At 44.8% G+C, this 16634-nt stretch overlaps 1 protein-coding gene across 1 annotated transcript in view; it reads right to left on the reverse strand.

Annotated features, from left to right (window-relative positions):
* PLEKHA7 (pleckstrin homology domain containing A7) overlaps window positions 1–16634 on the reverse strand; it is a 353339-nt gene that overhangs the window by 323460 nt on the left and 13245 nt on the right. The window contains exon 4 of the mRNA XM_068261471.1: window positions 14280–14336. Within this exon, the coding sequence (XP_068117572.1) occupies window positions 14280–14336 (57 nt within the window). The remainder of the gene's footprint in view (window positions 1–14279; window positions 14337–16634) is intronic.

Genomic DNA, 16634 nt, shown 5'->3' on the forward strand with positions numbered 1-16634 from the left:
CTGACAAGACCTGGTGTTTCTTTAACAGTTTCACAGCATCAGAACTTTGTTTCTTTTATACAAGCCTCATTTTTAGCTGCACAGAAGAAAACTGCCCGGGCTTTTTTCCCCTGATGCTGTGCAAAGCATGATGGGATTTCTGATTTTGTTGCTCTCTTTCTGCTGTTTTGGTGCAATTTTTTTTTTTGTTTTTTTTTTTTTTTTTTTACATTTTGAATTTGACTATTGAATCCTAGCACATGCAGCTGGGAGGGGTAATCAGGACACAGGACAGTTGGAACTGTGTCTCCTGCTCCTTGTCACCCCCATTCAACCAAAAAGATGGCTGCCCCCATGACAAAGATGGCAGCCCCCATGAATCACAAACATTTGCCTGTTTTCTTTAAAACAGGGTGGGTAAGAGATTATATTACCTATCTATTCTAATTAACATAACTAATGTAACTTGATGACAGTATTTTTGTTTAGGCTGAAGTTCCCCTTTAAGGCCTAGTGCACACCGGAGCGTTTCCGCTGCGGTTTGCGATCTGCTTGCGGGTGCGGATCTGCTAGGGTAATGCATTTCAATGGGGTGGTGCACACCAGAGCGGGAGGCGTTTTGCAGAAACGCATACTCCCGGGCTGCAGCAGATTTTGGATTGCGGATGCGTTTCTGCCTCAATGTTAAGTATAGGAAAAACGCAAACCGCTCTGAAAAACGGCACTTCAGAGCGGTTTGCCAGGCGTTTTTTGTTACAGTAGCTGTTCAGTAACAGCTTTACTGTAACAATACATGAAATCTACTACACCAAAAACGCTACACAAAACCGCAAAACGCTAGCTGAAACGCTGCAGAAAAATAAGAAAAAGCGTTTCAAAATCTGCTAGCATTTTGCGGATCTGCTAGCAGTTTTTGGTGTGCACCAGGCCTCACACTGCGTTAAGTGTTATGACGTCTTTCTTTATGAGTCTCTTGGTGCACAGTTTTCGTCGCACAGCGATGACTAAATTAAAAAAAATTTGGTTTAGTATTGTGAATTTGGCTTAGTATTTGGTTAATGTTCCACATTAAAAACTAAACAAAAAATAAACAAATTAAGATTCATGTCATAACAGTGATTACTTCTACTTCGGATACTACAAATAAAACAAAAATCTCCCAAAACCCAACAACAAAATAAACACAAAACATGTGCAATTACCATGGAACGAAAACAGCGCAGGTTTTCATTACATTTTTAATAAAAAAAAAAAAAAAATTACTGAGCATGTGCAACACAAATATTTAATTACTAAACGCACAGCATGCAGCACTTTCTAATAACGCTACACAAACGCAACGTGTGCACTGTGAATGTCGCACAGACTTCGTATTGCTGTGCGTTAGTCTGTGTTGAAACATTTTCTAACGTGCGACTTTAATGTTGCACTGTGAAAGAGCTCTGAGGGCCCTTTTCCACTAGCAGTCGCTAGCGTTCACGCTGAACGCTAGCGATTGCTGAATCGCAAAAGTACAAAAATTTGCGGCGATTTCCCGACGTTTGCGGTCGCGATTTTGCTATGCACTGCATAGCAAAATCGCGGCAATAATCGTTCCGCCGCGCATTCGAGTTCCTGTAAAAAACGAATCGCGGTAGTGGAAATGACCTACCGCGATTCCTATGTTAAAAAGCAAACCGTAGCGATTGTAAAATCGCTAGCGGTTTGCGACTTTCCGATTCAGCCAGCGCAAACGCGCTAGTGGAAAAGGGCCCTTAATGTCCTGGGCCAGATTTGAACCAGGGGCTGCATTACAGTGCTATTCACCATGTCGCCCAGCAATCATTTTTTTTGTGTTTTTCCCCCCAATAAATGATCCCGGCACAGTGCATGGCTGCATGCCACCAAATGTAATGCCCAAAAATACCTTGTGGATGCTGGCACAACGCCATGAATGGGAAAGGCCTTTAAAGGATGTATGAAAGTGACATTTAAACTGACAGAAGTGAAATGCAGCAGAAGACTCTGCACTCTGACATAGTAGAGTGTATATATAGTAACTGCGCACACCAATCTTCTGTGTATATACACTATGCAGCCCAGGGCATTATACCATCGATGGAGCCGCCTTGTTCTCAGCTCTCGATTCTCCAGTACAAAGTATGCGGTGTCATGAAACGCAAACAAGGAAGGAGAAGCAGAACTGACATTCCTGAGCCAGAGAAAAGGTCATTACACACATTACCGAAGCATTAACCCTTTCCTGCAGCAGCGGGCATGTGTACAGTGGGAGTGCCCATACCTGTGTGTACAGTGCTATCTCCATATCACACAGGTGTCAACAAAGAAGTGAAAAGGTGTTCCCCTTGTACTACAACACCCAGTGAGCACAGGTGTATGAGAAAGGATGCAGGTGTCCCAATGCACAGCATATACAGGTGTGTGTGAGATGGGATGTAGGCATTTTCAGTGCACTGCAATGCCCAATGTGCACAGGTGAGGGGGGGCAGGTTATCCTAGAGCACTACAATGCTCTAAGTGTGTGCACAGGTGTAAGAGGTTACATGTGCTATCAGTGCACTAAAATACGCACAGGTGTGGGGGGTGCATATGCTCTCAGTGTACTAACTACACCACTCAATGTGCACAGGTGTGCCCAATGTGCATAAGTGTAAGGGGGTGCAGGTGTGCTCAGAGCAGTGTATGTGTGTGTGTGTGTGTGTTTCTCTGCACTATACCATCCAATGTGCACAGGTGAGGGGGGGGGGGGGGGGTGGCAGGTTATCCTAGAGCACTACAATGCTCTAAGTGTGTGCACAGGTGTGAGAGGTTACATGTGCTATCAGTGCACTAAAATACGCACAGGTGTGGGGGGTGCATATGCTCTCAGTGTACTACACCACTCAATGTGCACAGGTGTGCCCAATGTGCATAAGTGTAAGAGGGTGCAGGTGTGCTCAGAGCAGTGTATGTGTGTGTGTGTGTGTGTGTGTGTGTGTGTGTGTGTGTGTGTGTGTTTCTCTGCACTATACCATCCAATGTGCACAGGTGAGGGGGGGGGGGGTGGCAGGTTATCCTAGAGCACTACAATGCTTTAAGTGTGTGCACAGGTGTGAGAGGTTACATGTGCTATCAGTGCACTAAAATACGCACAGGTGTGGGGGGTGCATATGCTCTCAGTGTACTACACCACTCAATGTGCACAGGTGTGCCCAATGTGCATAAGTGTAAGGGGGTGCAGGTGTGCTCAGAGCAGTGTATGTGTGTGTGTGTGTGTGTGTGTCTCTGCACTATACCATCCAATGTGCACAGGTGTGGGGGGTGCATATGTTCTCAGAGCACAACACCACCCAATGTGTACAGGTGTGAAGGGTTGCAGGTGTGCTCAGTGCACAATGCCCAATGTGCATAAGTGTGAGAGTGTGTACTTAAATCATTACAATGCCCAATGTGCACAGGTGAGGGGGGGTGCACTACACTGCCCAATGTGTACTAGTATCAGAAGGGTGCAGGTGAGCTCAGTGCACTACACCGCCCAGTGTGCACAGGTGTGCAGGTGTTCTTAGTGCCCAGGTGTGAAAGGTGTGCAGGTGTTCTATAACTGTCACTTCATGTGTCCTCTAATGCTAGGTACACACCATACAATTTTCTGTTAGATTATTCTGTCAGATTTACCTACAACGTGGAAAAAAGCTATCTGGCAGGTAAATCTAAGAGAAAATCTAACAGAAAATTGTATGGTGTTTACCTAGCATAAGGCTTCTTGCACACCAAGACGTTGCGTTAGGTGCCACGTTAAGGTCGCATAACGTGCACCTAACACAATGTATGGTGCTGCAAGAGCCGACGGTAGAGTGAGCCGCGTTAGGCGGCTCGAGTCCTATAATGTCTCCCAGAGTGGCGCTGATTGGCCAGCGGGACCACGTGATGCGGAGCGAGACACTCCGCATCACGTGGTCCCGCCGGCCAATCAGCGCCCGCCAGTGCAGTGAATATTAAGTAGCCATGTGCGCGGCTACTGTAGCTGGCTCTCCCCGCCTCCTCTCCGCCCCCCACTGCGCATGTGCAAACAGTCTAACGCGGCTATAGCCGCTCCAACGCCGTAGCATGCTGCACTTTCGGCATAACGTGCAGCGTTACATGTAACGCAACGTGGGCTGTGTGAACAGCCCACTTGTGTTACATTGCTGTGCGTTGGGGGAGCGTTACAGGCGCACTAACGTGCGCCTGTAACGTCTTGGTGTGTTAGCAGCCTTAGAGAAGAGAGTTGTTCAGATGAAAAATAACCCTCAAAGGCAACACAGTGCCCGTCTCTGGCCTAATCTATTCTAAATCCAGAAACTTGGGTCAGGTAGCAAGAGAAAACAAAGCATACAGAAATCTGAGAATCCAAATTTCAGGATACAACAAAATGATTGATTCTGCAACCATTGTTTACATTTTAGCCTGGCCATATTGAAAGCAATTTCATCACCCTTCTAAATCCAAAGAAAAGCGAAGGCAACCTCATTTGACAGTGTACATAAAGTTCTGGGGGGAGGTACAAACTTTAAAAGTTTAATAACCATCTTATTTAATAAAGAGAAGCTTATTTTATAACAGTAAAAGAGAAACTGACAGTGCATTAAACTGAGGAACACATACAACAATGCAAAACAGTAGTAAATTAAGACACTCTCCCCCCCCCCCCCCCACCACCACCACTAACAGCTCTGACATCCTGCACATGCCAGAGCTTGTGAAAGGGGGATTGTTGGCACACGGTCTGGCATTATCACCCGGCACTGAGAAGCACTCAGTACACTTTCCTTTGGAAGACGCACAGAGTAAACACTTCCCTCCTTGTGTTGCCCAGCACACAGGGACTGTTTACAAGTCAAAGGAACAAACTTGCTTATCACTTATGTCTGCAAAACAAGCTGTGCCCAAACGTTGCATCGCAACTGGCCGTGCCCCAGTGTTCCACCACAGTGCACAATTCATAGCTCTCATGGTACACGTAAGGACTGCACTATCTCCTACACTCGATTTGCCACATAAGACAGAACGAGCATACAGATTTTTGTTTCTTTCACTTTGGGATAGTCCAGGAATCAGTCAGTGCTCATTAGATGCTTTTGTTACCACCTGTCCCATTCTACTGTACATACAGTTGTGCTCATAAGTTCCCATACCCTGGCAGGCAAAAATGTATGATTTTCTTTAGCCATTTTTCAGAGAATATGAATGACTCGTGGTTGGCTGCAGCCATTTATTGTCAAACAACTGTGTAAAGCAAACACTCAAATCATGATCACTATAAAATTACTCAAATGACCCTGATCAAAGGTTTACATACCCTGGGCATTGGCCGGATCGCATGCACACAACTTGACAAATGGGTTTTTAACGACTATTAAAAAGGTAACCATCTTCACCTGTGATCTGTTTGCTTGTAATAAGTGGGTGTGTATAAAAAGGCCAAGGAGTTTCTGGACTCCTGACAGATTCTTGCATCTTTTATCCAGTGCTACACTGATTTTTTTTTTATTCTAAGCCATGGGAAAAGCGAATTAAAGGTCAAAGGATTTGTGGGAAAATGTTGAACTATATAAAACAGGAAAGCGATATAAGAAAATATCCAAGGAGTATGCCAGTCAGCAAGGAACACCACACAAATAACTTCAGGAGAAATACAGGACTCTATAAAACAAACAAAAAAAAAACAAAAAAAAGTAGCATGGCAGTTTCAAGATTACTACACAAATGCCACAAAATATCCTGCTTACAACCAGGGCTGTGGAGTCAATACAAAAATCATCCGACTCCCAGTTTATGAAACCACAGACAGACTGCAGGTACTCAAAATTGCTCCGAAGCCCTGCTTACAACATGCCAAACAGCACATGGTCAACAGAGACATGGTCAAACCTGGCACAATCGTTTGGAGTGATGAGACTAAAATTTAACTTTTTGGCCACAACCATAAACTCTACATTTGCAGAGGAGTCAACAAGATCTATGATGAAAGGTACACCATTCTCACTGTGAAACATGGTGGTGGATCGCTGATGTTTTATAGGGGACGGGTGAGCTACAAAGGCACAGGAACTGTAATCCGAATTGATGGCAATATGAATGCAGTAAATTATCAAAAAAATACTGGAGGAAAATTAGCACTCACTGTCCAGGAGGTGGAGCATAGGACATACCAACATGACAATGATCCAAAAACACAAGGCCAAGCCGACCTGTCATTGGCTACAGCAAAAAACTAAAGGTTCTGGCATGTCCATCTCAGTCTCCTGACCTAACTCAATATCATTAAGCAACTCAGGGGAAACCTCAAACTGTACAGCTCATGCAAGACTGCCCAAGAATTTATGGGAAATGGAGTTTTTTGGCCAGCTTTACCATCCGAGAAGATAATGAGCCTCATCCACAACTACCACAAAATACTTCAATATCCTTGATGTTAAAGGGGACAATACACTGTATAAAGAACTGGGGTATTTAAAGGTTTGATCAGTCATTTGGGTAGTGATTATGATTTAAAGAGTAAACATGGTTGTTGGACAATAAAGGACTTCAGCCAACTACGAACCAGGAGTGAAAGGAAAGAGTTTGTGTTATTCATATTCTGACAAATAGTGCAGACAAATTTTGCCAGGGTATGTAAATTTATGAGCACAACTGTACGCGAGTGCGTCAGAGACAGGAAGTAACCAAGTTCCAAAACTCAACATTTCTCACATGAACAGATTGAATTGTGTCCCCAGTTGAAATGGCTCCCCCTTCCTCTGTGGAGGACATTAGACTTCCTTTTTTTTAACTTGAGTAAAGCCTGGTACACACTTTCAATTATGATTGGACAATCGCTGACCAATTTTATCACCTCCATATAGTATGAGGGTCAACCAATATTGAATATATGAGAAGAGTGTAGGTAAACCCTCATACTACATAAAGGTGGTGAAATTGGTCACTGATTGGCCAATCATAGTGTGTACAATCTTCCAGAGGATGAAGCTTTTCCTGCTTTATCCAGGATAATAGAAATAAATTAAATCGTTCAGCCAGACTTCTACATTGCTATCTAGGAATATAAAAAAAAATTTCTCAGAAACAAAAAAACACACTAGTAAGACCAAATTGATTCTAGAGAAAACCCTGCAACAAAAGTCAACAATGTTACTGCAGGAAGCTGAGCAGAGATCACACTCGGCACATATGCAATCCACTTTATCTCCAGAGTTTTCTCCTGATATTTCCAAACATTGTCATAAAATGCCTTTTGAACCCCCACCAAGCACGGAAATACTCAAAATTAGATAGCACCTTTTCACCTACTTTTGGGTACTTTTTCAAGTGTAAATTGCTTAAAGTTTTACTTTACATTAAACAAGCTATTTCCAGGCAACGCAAATAAGCAGCATGAACACCTACTGTCATGTAGGCAAGAGAACCATTAATCCTAAGGGGATGTCCTTGGTGAACAATAAGTATTTCATGCAAATTTGACTAATAAAATTCAACAGCTGTTGCGTTTGATTGGCCCATTTCCAAGTGGCACAAATTTGCATAAAATTAGTAAAACATCTGTATCAACTTTTAACAATTAGAATCTTATGAATCATCTCTAGAGACTGTCAGGTGAATTTACAGCACAAACCCCACACACACGTTGCAGGTAGAACTTCAACTTTAAACTAAAATCTTATAAAACTAGTTTAGGGCATATAGCATACACAACACAAACGTGCTAGTGGGTCTGCAGAGTATTAGGCCTTTATACTGGAATCTGTAGCACATACCAATCTTAAAGGAAACATCCGAGGTACAAATAAAAAAAATGCGATCTACTTACCCAGGGCTTCCTCCAGCCCCTGGCAGCCGGTATGTCCCTCGCCGCAGCTCCGGAATACCGGGATCCACTCCATTTCAGATGTCGACCTCGCCAGGTTGGCATCTACTGCGCAAGCGCTGCTGTCACTCTCACGTTGTCTGGAGTGTTCTGTGCAGGCACAACGTGAGAGTGATTGACAGCGGCGCTCGCACAGCGCAGTAGATGCAGGTCTGAAATGGAAGGGATCCCGGGACTCCGGAGCTGCAGCGAGGGACACACCAGCCACCATGGGCTGGAGGAAGCCCTGGGTAAGTAGATCTCATTTTCATTTGCAGCTTGGATGCTTCCTCTAAAGCAAACCTGAGCTGTTTGATGTCTTTCATCCTTATAGTCATTGGAAGGGGTAAAGGTACCCATACATCTAGGGACTTGGTGGCCGATCGACCATTCGACTCAATATTATCGATTTATTCAATGTTATTGATTCAATATTCTTATTATCGAATCGGATGAACAGCAAGCAATATCGAGATGAGCTAAGAACGCAACAAAAGCCCGCCTGACGTGTTGCTGCCCCCCCCCCCCCCCCCTTCCCGGTGCACTATACATTACCTATCCACAGCCACTGCTGGCTCCAGACGTCGTCCTCCATACAAACATGCACCTCACGTGGGCACATGTGACATCACAAGCGCCCACATTACTCCAGCAACCATGTAGGGCGCATGTATGGATGGAGAATGGCAGCCGGAGCTGGTGGTGGACGCGGACAGGTGATGTATAGTGCACTGGGAGTAGGTGATAGGCACATTAAACTTTAAGGGGGGGGGGGGGGGTCGACATTGGGCCGGTGAGGCAGCGTATGCTGCGTGGCAAGACTGATTCCAAGGATATTTCAGCATAAAACTGATTGGGAATCGCCCTGTGGTTTATGAGCAGGCAAAAAAGCTCTCTCCGATTAGAGAGAGGAGGTCTGTCTCTTGGTCCATCTGCCTATACATCGTCTGATGTATGGGCACCTTTACACTTTAGTGTGACCTGCACACAGCCATATCAGTGTGTGATTCATTCAGCCCCAAACAAACAAAAAAGTAATTAGCTTTGGAGCTTTTTAGCAAGCTCCTGTCATCAGCATTGTTTGCAGTCCGATTGAGGGGCCTTTTCCACTACAGCGTTTGCGATTGCTTAATTGCAAAACCGCAAACCGCTAGGGATTTTAAAAATCACTACGGTTTGCTTTTTTAACATAGGAATCGCGGTAGGTAATTTCCACTACCGCGATTCGTTTTTACTTAATCGCGATGCGGAACGATTTTTGCCACGATTTTGCTATGCAGTGCATAGCAAAATCGTGATCGCAAACGTCGGGAAATCACCAGGAATTTTTTTCCTTTTGCTGAATCGCAATCGCTAGCGTTCAGCGCGAACGCTAGCGATTGCTAGTGGAAAAAGGCCCTGAGGCGTTTTGTTTGTTTACTCTGCAGGAAAGCATGGCTGAGTTCTATTGCTGTTCGACTGCCTCATTTACACACACAAAAAACACACTGGATTTGTAATACTTGCAATTACATGTTATTTGAAGCTATTTGCTACCGGTAGAGAAACCAAAACTGGATTACTTCATTTGATTGGTGAAGCATGATTGGCTGCAATACCTACCGGTAGCAATTGCATTCATGCTGCAGCTGTCAAACTTTCACAGCTGAACCACAAACAGCCTGGATGTGGAGTCACCCTCATACAGTAGCCACAGAAAGGAGGAAAACCAGCAGAATCATCAATTAAGTTTTGACGGAAAAAAGGGACATCTTTCTAAAAGAGGTTTCAAAACACTAATGCATAGCAAACACCCTGAGGATTATTTACCAAAAGCTCAATAGCTGGAGGTATCCCATGCCATCATTCTTTAACAATGCCAGTTGCTTGACTTCGGAGCTAAAGCTCGGCCTCTAATACTTTAAAGGAAAGCTAAGACAAATGGATGCAAAACATACTTACCTGAGGCTTCCTCTAGCCCCCTTGGGGTCGTGGGCTCCCTCACCGTCTCTACGGATGCGGCTGTCACGCTGCCATGGGAACATTCTGTGGCTGCACAGTACTACTGCTCAGGATGTTCCCGGCAACAGGAGTATTTCGAGGGCCTGCGTTTGGCCAGGCCAAGCATGCACGACGGAGTGCAAGTGACAGAAGTACCTAGAAGGACGACCAGAGCATGGGCTGACTGCAAGGGAACCCACGGCCTGAAGGGGGCTGGAGGAAGTCCCAGGTAAATATTAATGTTTTGCACCCACTCATCTCGGGGACACTTTAAAGGATACCCGAAGTGACATGTGACATGATAAGATAGACATGTGTATGTACCAGGGCTGTGGAGTCGGAGTCGGAGAGTCGGAGTCGTGGAGTCGGGCAATTTTGGGTGCCTGGAGTCGGAGTCGGAGTCGGGAAAAAATGCACCGACTCCGACTCCTAATGAATTTGTAACTGTAATTAAAATAGAAAATATGATAAAATGTTCTATTTCTCAGATAATAGTCATGAAAAATAATGTATATATACAGTAATAGCTGTGCTTAGTCCACAAAAATGAAATAAACCAATCAAAATTAGTTACTTGTGCTGCTTCAATAAAGCAGTCCCCGTATTTTTAAGGTCAGATATACATATCTGATTGTGACTGTTTATATGATGTGTACACAGGAATCTCTTATATATACTAAATAACATCTATGCTGTCAGAATAAAGCCTGATGTGTAGCTGTGTCACTAATAAAGATGGTCAACAAGATGGAAATAATTCTGCATTGATGCTGATTTATGCAAATGTATGCACTCCCTTTGCTGATGAAATCAAATAATTTGATATGTTGTTAAAATTTGGTTTGGTGACTACAAATTAAAGGGTAACTGAGACGGATGAAAAGTAAAGTTTTATACATACCTGGGGCTTCCTCCAGCCCCCTTCAGTCCCTCGCTGTCCTCCACCACCCAGATCTTCTGCTATGAGTCCTGGTAATTCAGCCAGTCAGCGCTGTCCGGCCGCATGCCGCTCCCACAGCCAGGAACATTCTGCACCTGCGCAATAGTGCTGCACAGGTGTAGTATGCTCCTGGCGGCGGAGTGTGTGCATGCGCACTACGCCTGACTGGCTAGAGTACCTGGACTCAAAGCAGAGGATCCAGGTGGCGGATGAGGACAACGAGGGACTGATTATCCTGAAGGCGGCTGGAGGAAGCCCCAGGTATGTATAAAACTTTAATTTCATCTGTCTCAGGTTTACTTTGTTACACAGTAGTACTATACTCTACATATGCACTCCCCACAGAGCTGCAGGGAATCCACTGAGAATGCTGTGCACATTGAACACAGAGGTGTTGTCTGTTTACAATCTCCTCATTCCCCTGCAGAGTACCTGCACATCATTCTTACATGTACCCACACTTACATTGCCTAGGGCCTGATAGATGTTCTTTGTTCCGGTTTGTACCTTTTACAAGTACTCTTACCAAGGACTAGTTTTAGTCTAAAGGGAATAAATATAGTAGTCTACATATCCTTCTCACTTCAGTTGTCTTGTAAAATTCCTAATCGTTGGCAGTTAAGAGACGAATTTCATGTTACATACTTTTAATCAACAAAATTGTAATATGCAAATTAGAGGAGTCGGAGTCGTGGAGTCGGAGTCGGTGGAATCCTAAACTGAGGAGTCGGAGTCGGAGTCGGAGTCGGTGGATTTTTGGACCGACTCCACAGCCCTGGTATGTACAGTGCCTAGCACACAAACAACTATGCTGTGTTCCTTTTTTTCTTTCTCTGCCTGAAAGAGTTAAATATCAGGTATGCAAGTGGCTGACTCAGTCCTGACAGGAAGTGACTACAGTGTGACCCTCACTGATAAGAAATTTCAACTATAAAACACATTCCTAGCAGAAAATGGCTTCTGAGAGCAAGAAAGAGGTAAAAAAAAAAATGGGAATTTCTTATCAGTGAGGGTCACACTGTTGTCACTTCCTGTCTGAGTCAGGACTGAGTCAGCCATTACCATACCTGATATTTAACTCTTTCAGGCAGAGAAAGAAAAAAAAAAAAGGAACACAGCATAGTTATTTGTGTGCTGGGCATTGTACATACACGTCTATCTCATGTCACATGTCAGTTCGGGTATCCTTTAAGTCACTAGCCCAGAAGGAGTATGCAGATTGGATGATTTGACTCTCGTCCGACTCCACCGGCTGCATGCTTATTGCAGGTGTGTGACCCAAAACCAACCGCTGAAAGCTCAGCATGACACCCAGGCAACTGGCATAGTTTATAAACGAAGGAAGATGGCAGCCTCCGCATTGCTCTCACTCCAGGTTCCTTTAACATAAGCAATCCTAAAATCCAGGCTTAGATTTAAAGAGAAACTCCAACCAAGAATTGAACTTTTTCCCAATCAGTAGCTGATACCCCATTTTACATGAGAAAGACAATGATTTTCACAAACAGACCATCAGGGGGCGCTGTGTGACTGATTTTGTGCTGAAATCCCTCCCACAAGAACCTCTGAAGACCGCGGTACTCCTGGCAAACAGCCACAATGTAACAATGTTCAGAGACAGGAAACAGCTGTTATTAGCTGTCTAACAGCCAGAGCAGCTAGAAACAGCTAAATAACCTGCCCACAGTAACAATGTCTCCATGTAATAAATGTCAGAATGTGAATCTGGGAGAGGAAAGATTTTACAATGAGCAAACACTGACTAAATCATTTATACATAATTATGGTAAAAAATGAAGCACTTTTTTTACTACATTATTTTCACTGGAGTTCCTCTTTAAAACAAGCTTACACTGCTGTGTGTCACATGACTGCAGCTACACAAACCCCATTTCACCGACTTTTCCCCAACCCTTGATATTTCCTGACATGGCTCAGGTGAGGGCTGTAACCCTTCCCACCTAATAGCAGGTAATGGTTTTGATATCCTGAAGCACGAGCTTCTCACTTTGTGGTAGCATACAAATCAGATTTCTGACATTTTATAGGATAACACATTTCTTTTTAAAACCAGAGAAAATATCTATGCCCCCCTATTCAATTAATTTTTTCTCCTAGGTCATATTTTCAACCTTGGGGAAAAAAAAAATGGCATTTGAAGTGGACCTGAAATCTCGCACAGGACAGAAGGAAAACAGGGAGAAATGCACCCTGTATGTATTCGGATAGTGTAGTGTGTCTGTCTAATTCCCCCTCATCTGTGATAAATCGCAGGTGTAGTTTGATCTCTTCAGTTGTGTCAGCTCAGGAATCTCCTCTGCCATGGCAGAGAGTTAATTGGTAAACATAGGATGTTAATACATCTGCTTCCATAAAAGCAGGAAGTAGACACTGCAGATTTGTATCAGCTGTAACAAACAACTTTTAAAGGAAAAACAAACGTTTATTATGCTGTTGTGTATCTTCTTAGAGCAGAGAGGAAGTTCTGGAGTTCAGGACCACTTTAAGGCATCAGCAAGATAGAAAATACTCAAAATAATGAACTTTTGGTACTATTTCAATTGCCCGGTGCAGTAAAGTTATATTAAAAGCAGATCTCCAATGTATATTACACATTCAGTTATGCTGTGCCTGCTGCGTTTACCTCTCCCATAGCCCAGGGGGGTCACCGGCTACGGGCAGGTAGTCTCCTCCCCTGCTAAAAACCACCTTGATGATTATCTCGAAGAGAGAAAACACCATGGTGCTTTAAAGCAGGGGGGCCAGGGTGATGTGCCAGAATCAGGTAATTATAACTTGCTATTAGAAGAGGGCCCGTTGTATGTATAATATACACTGGAGGTCCGCTCTAAAGGGATCCCAAGCCAATATTGACTTACCTGGGGCTTCCTCCAGACCCCGCAAGGTTCCCCAACATCCTCTTCCGCTTGCTCTTCCTCCCGCAGGCGGCTCCAGTAATCGGTGACTTCAGGTGAAGCCGCACATGTGCACCCCCACCATGTCATCACACTGGTCACTAAGCGTCCTGCGTGTCTCAGTCTTTAGAGAACCACGTATGCGCTGCATGCTTACAGCATCCGGCGTGCTGATGTGACGAGCGCGCAGCGGTGGTTGTGCGAATGTCACCGATTACCGGAGCCACCTGCAGGACCAAGAGCAAGCAGAAGAGGATGCCGGGGGACCTCGCAGGCTAGAGGAAGCCACAGGTAGGTATACATTTCTAGGGTGGTTACAGCTCCCTTTAAAAGATAAGGTGAAAAATTCCTAGGAGAATAATATTATTTGAATCAGGGCATGCGTCTCTTCAAAGACATAATAGGTAATGAATCCAGGCCAGGTATGTAGACCACTTTTGTTGTATAATGCCGGGAAGCCAGAAGCCTGGCACACAATGCACACATACTGTATACAGAGCATATTGTGAAACGTGCAGCCATCAGCGGTTTCAGCTCCCCAGACAAGGGGCAATGTCCAGTCCAGCCCAGCCCATGGAACTTGTATATATGGGAATGTACTCACTCTATGAAGAAGCTGGCACCTTCATCCGTAAACCCCTCCTCCCAGCCCGCGGGAGATCTGAAAAGACAAAACAGTAGAGAGATAACACCAGGTCCAATACAGGTAATGCGAGGTGGATTATCACAGCCAGGGGTGGAGCAGAGGTAAAATAAGAAAAATAAATAAAAATGAGCAAAGACTACATTGTGGGCAGATAGAAGACATTCTATACCAAGGCTTTTGAAAGAAGGGGGGGGTTCATAAAAGGGTGCTGACGAACTTTGGAGACGAGAAAAGACACAGGGAGCCCAATCTCGTGTAGTACCATCTGGTTGGTGTTAGACAAAATGTGTACACAAGTGTCAAAATACTCAAAGTGTGGGTTGAAATCCAAGCAACCACTGTTTTGCGCATGTGAGGAAGTACCGTCCTCACTCTACCTTTGTTCGGTATGGTGGTCGCAGCTCCAAAATAAAAAAAATAAAAAAAAGTCTTCAACTCAAATTGAGATTGAAGACTAAGTAATCTCCTCTTTGAGAGAGACTACTGTAAACACTAAGGGGAGGAAGCGCCCAAGGTATCAGTTATCACACTATAAATAGGTAAGTAGTCTTACCTTATTGAGGTCTAGCTTCAAAAGAGCGAATTTTTATTCTTACAAATACCAGATTTTATTATGCACATCAGACAACACGTTTCATGGATACAATCCGCTTCATCAGGTCAAATTCAAGTGCCTTATCAATTGTATGTCCACAAGGTCCTGAGCGCCTGTAGGACCTTGTGGACAACGCGAAACGCGTTGTCTGATGTGCATAATAAAATCTGGTATTTGTAAGAGAATAAGAATTTGCTTTTTTGCAGCTAGACCTCAGTAAGGTAAGACTCCTTACCTATTTATAGTGTGATAACTGATACCTTGGGCGCCTCCCACCCTCCCCTTGCTGACGAACTTGCAACTATTTCAGCTGATCCCATTAAGCCCCCCATTATAATGCTACCATCCTACTTACAGACAAGTACACTCCATAATGCTGGATCCACACGGTGCGTTCGCACACTCGATTTCCCGTCGATTCATTTATTTCCAACATGTCCGATTTGGATTTGGATGGATCGTTAGGTCGATTCGACATACTTTGTGGACCCAGCATAAAGGCAGCCATACACTGGTCGATGTGCCATCAGATCGACCAGCTGACAGATCCCTATCTGATCGAATCTGATCAGAGAGGGATCGTATGGCTGCCTTTCCTGCAAACAGGTTGTGAATCGATTTCAGCCTGAAACCGATCACAATCTGTTGTGGTGGTGCTGCCGCCGCTCCCCCCGCCGGTATACATTACCTGAGGCTGGCTCCCGGGCGTGATGTCCCCGTCATGTGGCACCTCCGGCTCCGGCATCCGCATAGAACTTACGCTATCACACCAGTGACAGCGGAAGTTCAAATAGAGCGCCCTCTAGTTGTACTTCCGCTGTCACTGGCATGACAGCGGAAGTTATACGAGGATGCCGGAGGCGCCATGACGGGAGCAGTGACGGACGGGATGCCCGGGAGCCAGCCTCAGGTAATGTATACCTGATCGGATCGGCCGCCGCTAGCGACGCGCTCCCTACCCGCGGGCGATCGAGGGTAATTTCCCGCACGGCGCGATCGACGGACCGATCCGATTTCGGGAGGAAATCGGATCGGCGGGTGCGTGTTGCGCGAACGATTGGCAGCAGATTCGATCCCAGTGATCGAATCTGCTGTCGAAACTGCCGCAAATCGGGCCAGTGTATGGCCACCTTTAGGCTCGTCTGTCCAGATAAGCATGCATTTAAAAATATGTGCATTTCTGCATTTGCATTTTTGTATACGTGCTGTGGTTTTGTTTTTGGTTATTTTGGGGGGGGGGGGGGGGGAGTTTAGGAGCACGTGTTTATCTGCTTTTCTTGTGTTTATGTTTCAAGTCTTTAATAACCTGCCTTTTAAACAAGAGAAGAAAAAAAATTATTTAACCTTTATGGAAAAAGAAACAGAAGGACATAATGGCGCTTACAAGACGTGGTGGTGGTGTTGGGAGTAAAAACAAAAAAGGAGCCAGATGGTGTTTACAGGTGGTGGGGGGCAGGGATGTAGAGGTCAGAAACCAAGTGGCCTAACGGTTAGGGGGGCTCCCCCATGTCATGTTGCCAAGAGCCCCATGAAGCCTAGCACTGCTCTGGCAGAAAGAGGGTACATATGCTAGGGTTTCCCTCTGAGCACAGATCTGGCTTTGCCTACCTCCACAAGGTTTCAAGGAGGAAAGAGGTGGGTGGAGTTAGGTGATCATTTTGTGCTGGGGAAGCAACTCCCGTTCTTTAGGCAGTACCATACTTTGTGCCCAGATCTGT

Source organism: Hyperolius riggenbachi, chromosome 11 (genome assembly GCF_040937935.1).
Source record: "Hyperolius riggenbachi isolate aHypRig1 chromosome 11, aHypRig1.pri, whole genome shotgun sequence".
NCBI classification, from domain to species: domain Eukaryota; kingdom Metazoa; phylum Chordata; class Amphibia; order Anura; family Hyperoliidae; genus Hyperolius; species Hyperolius riggenbachi.